Genomic DNA, 10,231 nt, shown 5'->3' with positions numbered 1-10,231 from the left:
ACATCATTTATATATTTAAAAATTTGATAAGACTAGACTACTTATGAGTGACTCAGGTTAAAAATTGAGTCTTGCTTGACTCGAACGAGTCAATACCGAGTTGCATCATTTTACATCGATTCTACATGACTCCTAATGAGGTTTTCCAAAATGTTGACACTTCTCGGATGACTGGACCGATTATACTTATGAGTGACTCAGGTTAAAAAATTGAGTCTTGCTTGACTCGAACGAGTCAATACCGAGTTGCATCATTTTACATCGATTCTACATGACTCCTAATGAGGTTTTCCAAAATGTTGACACTTCTCGGATGACTGGACCGATTCAAAACCTGGTTTCCAACTATGGTATGACTTCAAGTAGAGTGGTCATTAGAACTCCGTGCTCACGTCTTTCCCTGCATTTTCCCGTCTTTTCCTTATTTTTCTCTTTCTTCCTTCATGTCGACGTGTTTTGGTGGTGAAAAGAGGGAAAAAGAAAAACGACCGCGAGATCTCCAATTTCCATGGCAGTTGCAGAACAACCTCTGCGTCCAACTTGGCGAAGGTGACAACTTATCCTTTCGGTCATCTAGGGTTTCTCTCTCTCCCCTCCTGTATTACTGTCAGTTTGTATTTTTTTCTTCAGATCTTTTCTAGAATTTTTTGATATTTATTTATTTCCCTGTAACGATAATTTATTGATTATTGGACATCTCTACACGCCTCTTCATTTCTTGGTTAAATTACATGTTCGATCTGATATTTTCTCAAAAAATTTCGATTTCTCTATAAATTTATTCGGATATTGTGTTGGTTTTCTTCAATTCAATTTTGTTGCCATCATATGAGTTTTATCTGCCATTCATTAAAGATCTGTTATTCTCTCTCGCTCAGAATTGCTGCCCGGTCGGATCAATTTCTTGTTTTGCTTATGTCGATTTGATCTTTCTCCCTACAGGTTTTGTTAAATCTGTCTGAGTTTGGGGTTTTGCTTGGAGATATTTTCTGGGTTTGATTTGATTGGGAGAAGCTTTCGTCTGTGAATATGTCACACTCGCATAACGATACCGTACCACTCCACCCTTCTTCCCAGTCTGATATTGACGAGATCGAGAATCTTATTAATGCCAGTGTCCTGTCTGGGCCTGCTACAGTGCTTCCTGCAAGACCACCCAGTCCTCCCAGGGCCTCCATTCCTGTTTCTTCATCTCCGTTTATAGCTTCCAATCTTCCTCCTCCTCCACAACAGAAGTCTTCTAGTATCCCTGTTCCTCCTGCCTTGCCTCCTACCAATTCTCAGTCGAATTCTGGTCAAAATGTCTCTGCAAGTGGGTTTGGTTCACCCCCGAATACACTGACGGAGCCTGTGTGGGATACTGTGAAGAGAGATTTGGCTCGGATTGTTAGTAATTTGAAGCTTGTGGTGTTCCCTAACCCATTTCGTGAAGACCCTGGGAAAGCATTGCGGGATTGGGATCTTTGGGGGCCATTTTTCTTCATCGTGTTCCTAGGTCTTATATTGTCTTGGTCAGCATCCGTGAAGAAGGTGAGTTTCATAGATTTAAACGTTTATCTTCTGTCAGATGGTGATAATTTCTTGGTATTATGTATGCAGAATACTATCACACTAACTATGTGTGTTTCTGAATGATAAATTGATAAACCCACCCACCCAAGCTTTTTAGGAGGGCTCATAGATTTGCCATATGATAGCTTTGTTGGCACCCCAAAAGATCTGTACTTGTTATCTATAATTTTCTCTACTTCTGTAATTTATTCAGCATGAAGCACTTCAAAAATGCCAATTTGTGTCCGATGGGGAACCTTGTGTTGTATGAACTTGAAATGTTTTCTTCTCATAGTAAAACATTTTATTTGGACTCATGATATGCACTAATAAACATATAGAGTTGATTCTTCCCCCCCAAACTTCAAGGTGTGGCCATATGTTTGCAATGTTGTAGCTTAGTTGACATCAAAGAAGGTCAACATGTTATCCACAACCTCCCCCACATCTTTTGTAAGTTCAGCAAGAAAGGACTTCCATGTGGCAAATTTGAAGCTCTGCTTTTATTTTTAACTCTCATAAAAACTCCAAAGAAAAGGTTGAAATTACCAGGGATAAAATTGATGATGCAGCCAGCCAACCCTAATCCCAGATTAGGAACCAAGGATTCAATTGTCTGCATCACAGTCCCAGATCCGAAATATTTTTGTGACAAACTAGGGGCTGAGAAGCTTTCTAGTTGTATGTTCTAGCAGCCTGTGATGGTGAAAGAAAGGGGAATAAAGAAAAGAAGAAGGAGATACAAGATGGGGAGGAAGGATAGATCGATGGGGAGGCATAAAGAGAGGGAGAGAGAGAGAGATCCTTGGCTAACACACTTCCACTAAAATTCTTCATTTCCTCTTCTTCAACTAAATAGAGTTTACATGTAATTATGAAAAACTCAACAACGACAACAACATCTCAGCCTTATCCCAACTAAATGTCTTTATGAAAAACTCATGACCAAAAAATAGAAAGTAATATATTCTAGTAATCTTAACTTTTTAAACTAATTAAACGCGAAACAGAACCTAAATCTAGAAGGACTCTTACTAGTCAAGACAAAAAAACTAGGAGCTATGAAGAAGGGTCCCCCAAAATCCCATGCTAATTCATTTTTAAAATAAAATGACTTCCTAATGAATAGCTACTGGACCCCACTACTATTACTATCAACACTTTAAACAAAGTACTCAAACAAATTTAAAAACTATCCTACCTATCTAGTCCACATTATTACAATAAATCCAAAACCTAAAATAGAAATCAAAGGTCCAAATTGAAGATCAAAACAGATCCAACGGTAGTGATTATGCTCTTTCATCAGTTTGCTTAGCTCAAGAAATTGGACATCTGGCCAGTGTGGAGGGTGATGCAGAACTGAAGTCCTACATGCGCAAGAACAAGAAGCTGTGCAATTAGTAGTAGTAGTTAGTTGCTTAATAGTAATTTTCCATACTTAGTTTATTTGTCATGTTAAAATTGAACCGGTCCAAAGCTGGTTGAACCAATGGTTCAGTCTAAGTAGTCTTTTAAGTAAGTGTCATGTGACCAACTTAAGTTAGTCACATGTAATGTAGTCCTAGAATAGGAGATAATCCTACTATGAGCCAGGTGAAATCAGATTCTGATCGAGTCTGCTGTTTGGGGCAGATTTGGGGCTGTTTAGGGTTAACCTAGGGTTTATGAAATTAAAACAGAAAATAAAGGGATCGAATGGGGAAGGAGAAGGAATGATAAAAAACAGAAATTAAACTCAAACTCACCAATGGAATCCATCGGTAGCAGCTTGAATGATGAAGGATGAAACCACCTTCAGAGAGAGATCCTCCCAGCCATCACAGCGTAAGGAGTCGCCGGAATCCACCCAGCCTTTCCACCTTGAAATCCACAAGGATGCACACTCAAAGGAGCAGAACAGCAGCAGCAGTCGGCCAGCAGCAGAAAACAGTCTTTTTAATTCAAATTTCAATGTGGGGGAGCCCTCCACGATTTACTATATTAATAAGATGGCTTTATGCCAAGTCCTAGTACAATTTAAAGTCTTTTTCCTTCAAAAATCGTGGAAGGAAGAGATTTAATCTTACTTAACTAATTTAAAACAGTAAAAGACCTATTTAACCCTACTAACTTAAGTTAAAAGATATCTAACTTAAAATAACTAATTTAAAAGAAGATTCCATATTAGCCAATAGGATATAAGGGCCTATTAACCAATAGAAACACTTCACTTAAATTAGACCAATTGAACCAATTGGGTGCAACCAATTCTAAACTGGTTCAATCTAAAAACAGGAAAATAAACTAAGTATTGGGCTAATCCCGTATGCAACCTATATTAGGCTCATTAAAATGGCCTAATACATAAAAAACCCTTGGGAACAAAGGCCCAACATGTATATAACCCAACCCTAGGCCTATTTCTAAAGAAATAAGCCCTATTTGGGGATCATTCTGCATCAACATGACTTAGTGGTGATGTAGTTAGAGCTCGGCTAGGGGGGACTCGGTCCTTCTGCTTGGCTGGTTTGGAGTAAGGCCTTTGGCCATTGTAGAAGAAATAAAATTCGTGGGAGGGACACATTACCTCTGAAATTTTGAAACTCTTTGAAGCTACTCTGCAACTGTCTTCTCCATTGAAGATTGTCTTGTGTTTGATCAAGGCTGGTGGGATTGGTGTTTGATTCAATCGACACCTTGCGGTGTGAAGCCCGGGTGGTTCCTTTGAACCTCTCTTCAAGTTCTAGTTCAAGTTTGAGTTTTTATTCAACAATCTTCAACCATTCAAGCTGCTGCCCAAGAAATTCTGGAACTACAGTGAGTTGAATCATCCCCAACCCCAACCTTTCTTCTTCTAATCCTCTAAACCACCAAACCCTAGCATCCTCTCCATCTCTAAACCTTTTTCCCATAACCCAAGTTCTATCCAGACCAATTCAACCATCAAAATGCCTCCAACTTTGAATCGAATTCTCCCCTCACCCTAAGGGAAACTCGATCCAAGCCCCAACCCTAGTTGACCACTTTAAACCCTAGATTCCCTCATCTTCCACTTTTCAAAAACCCAAAACCCTAAACCTAACCTGCTGCCCTTTCCATTCCAGCTCACATTCGTCCATTAAAACTTAATGTAACCTTCACTGATAGACTCCCCTACATCAATTTGACCTAACCCTACCATTAAACCCTAGGTCCCATCAAACCTTAACCCTAATTTCACAATTTTCACCTATTTTGACCTAGCCAAATTACCCAGTTCATTGCAGATCATGGTTATTGGCTTCTAGTTGGTCTCCTACCAATCTAGAACTACATTGCCTCCTATCTATCCAAACAATCCGAATCTTCATACTCCATATCATCCATCTACTGCTCGACATTGCTCAAACCAATGGTCATCCACTTTAGAAAGTAGGGCAGTCACAAGTTGTGTTAGCTAATTTAAATATGTGGATTGCCAAGCATGTAATGCAATGTGTTGGAGCCACGAAAGTTTAGAATAAAAGGCCCAAGCATGCAATGCAATGAGTTGGAGCCACGAAAGTTTAGAATAAAAGAAGAAAGAAAGAGATGAGCTCAATGCATGGAAAACAAGTTTATATGTTTGTTGTGCATTGTAGGCCGAACAATACATGTTTAGTTTCAGCATTCATACTAATGTGCATTTCCATTACCTTATGCATTAAAACAATGTTTAAAGAAGGGTTTGGGCATGATGGTTTGAACTTTTGGAGGATCCTCTCAGTGCTCAGTGCCCCCTCCCCCCTCCCTCCCGCCCAAAAAAAATGTTTTTTTTATGTAGGTCAGCTTTTTAATGATTGAGTTGTAGGAAGACAAGTAGGTTAGTGCTGGGTAGGCCAAAGACACTGATTACTTTTTTTTTTTTTTTATATTATTTCTTTCTGGCATTTCCTTAGTAGCCTGGCTACAACCGAAATAGAAACCAAGCATTTCATGGTCAATCATCCTTTGTCAGGACTCTTCGTATTAAGTTCCTTGGCTTGGACAAGGCATTTAGTTCTTGTCGCTAATCCTAGCTCCAAGGGAGAGTACATTTGATGAAGGATGCAATTAGATCTCTCTTAAATAAGCAGAGTCCCACCCTAACAAATCCATATAAAAGAACAAAAACTAAAACAAAAAATGCGATATTTGAACCTTATGGTTCAAATATCCCCAACATACATGAGTTGCATACTTGGTAACCATAAGTTTGAGAAGCTCAATGGTTAGAGTGAGAGAGATGTGATCTTGGCCTTAAATGAATTGGGAAGGAGTAAATGAGAATGCTAACAAACTGAATTTTTTCTAATTTGGGTGAAAATATGCTAGTGCTTCCTTTGCCTGATTTGTATATTCCCATAATAGTAAGAGAGTGCTCTTTGATCTACAACCTCTATAATCAAAGACAAGGCAAGGTCATAGTTTTTGAAACAGTGACATTATCTTTTGAAGGAATAATTGGAATGGCTTATCAATGTGATAGCCCTCCATGATTTATTTATAATAGATATGAAAAAGTTCCAGAATAGGAACAATTACAATAATACCCTCAAGAGTAACTAGAATAGAGTAAACCCCATGGGTTGACCTTATAACATGGGTCGACCCATGTTACATTAATACCGATATTCCAACACTCCCCCTCAAGTTGGTGCATAGATATCAATCGTGCCCAACTTGCACACTAGAGGTTGAAAAGCTTTTCCACTTAACCCTTTGGTGAACACATCTGCCAATTGTTCCCCAGATTGAACATAAGGAACACAAACAGTCCCATTATCTAGATTCTCTTTGATAAAATGACGATCAATTTCTATGTGTTTCGTCTGATCATGTTGAACTAGGTTATGGGCAATACTTATTGCTGATTTACTATCACAGTAGAGTCGCATGGGCAGAGTGATAGGAATGCTCAAATCTTGCAACAAGGTTTTGAGCCACAATAGCTCACAAATGTCAAGAGCCATAGCTCTAAATTCAGCCTCTGCACTGGAACGGGCCACCACTGTTTGCTTCTTGCTGCGCTATGTAACACAATTTGCACCCACAAATGTACAGTAACTTGTGGTGGATTTACGATCATGAGAACCAGCCCAGTCCAAGTCAGTGTAGGCCTCAATTTGCAGATGATCATGAGGAGACAAACCCCTTTACCAGGGGCTGACTTCAAGTATCTCAAAATCCTTAATATGGCTTCCAGATGGTTAGAGCGAGGATCATGCATAAATTGACTAATGAGACTCACAACATAGGCAATGTCAGGTCTAGTGTGAGATAGATAAATTAGTTGCCCGACTAACCTTTTATATCTCCCCTTGTCCACTGGTTCACCATCAGTGCTTTGAAAAAGAGTATTGGCCTCAATAGGAGTATCCACAGGAGAACATCCCAACATGCTCCGAAAGAAGATCTAGAGTACACTTGCGCTGAGATAAGAAGAGCCCCTTAGAGGAATGAGCCACTTCAATCATGAGAAAATAGCGAAGTATTCCTAGATCCTTGATCTCAAGTTCCTTGGCCAAATATGTCTTCAACTTGGAAATTTCTGCAGAGTCATTTCTAGTTACTACTATATCATCTACATATACGATGAGGAGAGTAATAACGCTGCCCGCCTTCTTGATGAACAAAGTGGGATTTGCATTGCTTTGTTTATAACCAAATGTCATCATTGCCTTATGAAAGCGACCAAACCATGCATGTGGTGACTGTTTCAGACCATACAAAGCCCGCTTGAGTTTACAAACCTTGCCATGAGTTGTAGCAGATGAGAATCCAGGTGGCACATCCATATATACTTCCTCTTCTAATTCACCGTGGAGGAAGGCATTTTTAACATCAAGCTGCTGTAGACTCCATCCAAGGTTCACAGCACAAGAAAGAATTACCTTGATAGTGTTCATCTTGGCAACAGGCACAAAAGTCTCCAAATAATCTATCCCATATGTTTGGGTAAAGCCGCGAGCAACCAATCTTGCTTTAAAACGGTCAATAGTTCAATCAGTTTTCTGTTTAATCTCAAAGACTCATTTGCAGCCATCAGTCTTCTTTTGTGATGGAAGTGTGACAAAGTCCCATGTACCACTCTTCTTAAGAGCTTGCATTTCTTCGACCATAGCCCCTTTCCACTTAGCATCTGCAAATGCCTCCTGCCAAGTCTGTGGTAAGGAAACAGAAGATAAAAAGGAAACAAAAGCATGAAATGAGGGGGACAAAGATTCATACGAAACAACTTGAGAAATTGGATGTTGCGTACAAGATCTTTTTCCCTTCTTAAGAGTAATGGGTAGGTCGAGTGATGGATCAGAAGTAATAGGAGGTTCGGAAATAATATGAGAAGGATCCAAAGTAGAAGAATTTGAAGGATCAGAAATATTACCAGAGAAAGTCTCATTCTGTCCTGGATCAAAGGACAACTCTTGGTCTGGTATTGATGCAATGGTGGGGCTTTAGTTGCCGTTGCCCTTTTTTCTTCTGATAATACTGCTGATTAAAATCTTTCTTTGGCTAAACCTGCTGCTCCCCCTGGACACCACCATCATCTAAAGGTACATGATAGTCATCGGTGGGCTCATGAAGGGGAGGAATAGTAATCCGCATATCTTCTAGAGTAGATGTAGACTCCCCCTGAAGAGGTGCCGATGAGGGATAAAATGCCACAGCCTCATGAAAACATCCATGGAAACAAAAACGCGACGGGATGAACGATGGTAACATTTGTAACCTTTTTGTGTTGGAGAATAGCCAATGAAAATGCAGCGGAGACCGCGAGGATCAAGTTTACCATGGACACAGTGGTTTCGAACAAAACAAACACACCCGAAATTTTTTGGAGAAGAAGACCCGTTTAAAAGATCAAGAGGAAACTTATAGTCAAGGATCCGAGAGGGCATTCGATTGATAAGATAAGCGACTGTTAGAATGGCCTCCCCAAAAATGAGAAGGGACATTCATTTCAAACATAATGGAGTGATCTACTTCGATTTTTGCATTCAGCCACTCCATTTTGGGGTGGAGTGTCAATGCAACTAATTTGGTGAATGATACCTTTAGTAGCAAAAAAGACTTGAAATGCCCCGTCTAAATATTCACGACCATTGTCACTCCGAAGAGTTTGAATGGTCGCTTGAAACTGAGTTTGAACCATGCTATAAAAAACCTTAAAACAAGAAAACACTTCACTTTTGTGCCTCATTAAATAAACCTAAGTGGTGCGTGTGTGACAATCAATAAATGTGACAAACTACTTAAAACCAGAAATAGAGGAAGTACGTGAGGGACTCCAGACATCAGAATGAATCATAGAAAAAGGTTTGGAACATCTTTTATTTGAACTAGAATCATAGTTCGAGAACTTGCGAGATCTCACCGAGTTTCTCGGTTTTTGGAAAAGCCGAGACGAGACTGCCTGCGAGTCTCAAAAGTACAATATCTCGGCGAGATCTCGGATCTCGGTTTCGACCCATTATTTTAACCCACCTACCACGTAAATACCTTACCTAACTGGACAAAACTCGACATATCTCAGCGAGATCTCGAATCTCGGGTTGACCCAAAGTTGAGGCTTCGAGTTGGAAAAAAAAATGCACCAACTCGGCGAGATCTCGACTCATCTTGGTTTTTCCAAGAGCCGAGTTGGTATCGAGACCCTAGTTTTATTACCTTGACTAGAATAAATAAAAGAGTTTGTTTTGCAAAAACACAAGCCTTACATAATAAGGTTTGAGGATTATAATGCTGAAATAAACCAGGAAATTTTTTAGCTAAGGTTCCTAAAGGTCGATGTCCCAATCGGCGATGCCAATGATGTAATTCAGATAAATGGTGGTCAGCGGAAGTAGCATTATGAGCCTGTCCAGATGATGTAGGTTCATCATAGAAATTGGCTTATTTCTTTAGAAATAGGCCTAGGGTTGGGTTATATACATGTTGAGCCTTTGTTCCCAAGGGTTTTCTATGTATTAAGCCACTTTAATGAGCCTAAACTAGGGGTACATAGGTTGCATACGGGATTAGCCCAATACTTAGTTTATTTTTATGTTTTTTTAATTGAACCGGTCCAAATTGGTTGCATCCAATTGGTTCAATTTAAGTGATCATCTGACTTGGTTAAGTGGTCATGTGATGTAAGTTTGGCTGGATTAGGACTCTATAAGTCCAGCCTTGTTTTGAGTCTACTTCTTTTAGTATTTTAATTTCCTAGTTAGTTTAAGTTGCCTAATAGGTTAAGGATTGGGTTAGACCCTTCATTTTTAGTGTAGGAGTCTAATTTTGAGTCTTTTATATAAGGTTGTAAGGGGACCAAGTATGGAATACGAATTTGATTAATAAAAATTAGCTTTATGCTTGCTGCCATTGCTGCTGCTCTTTGTGAGTCTATATCCTCGTGGATCTCAAGGTGGATAGGGTGGGTGGATTCCTGCGACTCCTTGCATTGAGAAGATCGGGAGGTTTCTTCAATTTTCAAGCTACTGCCTTTGAGTTCTTCAAACCAGTAAGTTTGATTCAAAGTTTCAGTTTACACCTTCTATTTCTTACCCTCTAATCTAAACCTACCCTCTTTCCATCAATTCCAATCAGATCATTAAACCAGCCTTCCATCCCCCTCCATTAAACCTGCAACAAGTAAGAAGTTCTGCAACTATTCTTCTTCCTTCTAGAAGATCACGTACAAGGTGATTTTTGAGATCTACCA

General features: G+C 39.5%; 1 protein-coding gene across 2 annotated transcripts in view; it reads left to right on the top strand.

The window, feature by feature from the left end:
* The first annotated feature begins 380 nt into the window (after nucleotides 1–380).
* LOC122659945 (protein YIP4b-like) overlaps nucleotides 381–10,231 on the top strand; it is a 41,674-nt gene continuing 31,823 nt past the window's right edge. Inside the window, exons 1-2 of one of the 2 annotated variants that reach the window (XM_043855105.1) lie at nucleotides 381–549; nucleotides 983–1,530. In XM_043855105.1, the coding sequence (XP_043711040.1) occupies nucleotides 1,030–1,530 (501 nt within the window). In that variant the 5' untranslated portion in view covers nucleotides 381–549; nucleotides 983–1,029. Of the gene's footprint in view, nucleotides 550–942; nucleotides 1,531–10,231 lie in introns of both variants that reach the window. The other variant, XM_043855104.1, reaches the window with a different exon arrangement.

The sequence above is a fragment of the Telopea speciosissima genome, chromosome 4 (assembly GCF_018873765.1).
Source record: "Telopea speciosissima isolate NSW1024214 ecotype Mountain lineage chromosome 4, Tspe_v1, whole genome shotgun sequence".
In the NCBI taxonomy this organism is placed as follows: Eukaryota; Viridiplantae; Streptophyta; class Magnoliopsida; order Proteales; family Proteaceae; genus Telopea; species Telopea speciosissima.
The sequence above is the reverse complement of the archived record's forward strand: the minus strand, read 5'-3'. Positions and strand labels throughout refer to the sequence as shown.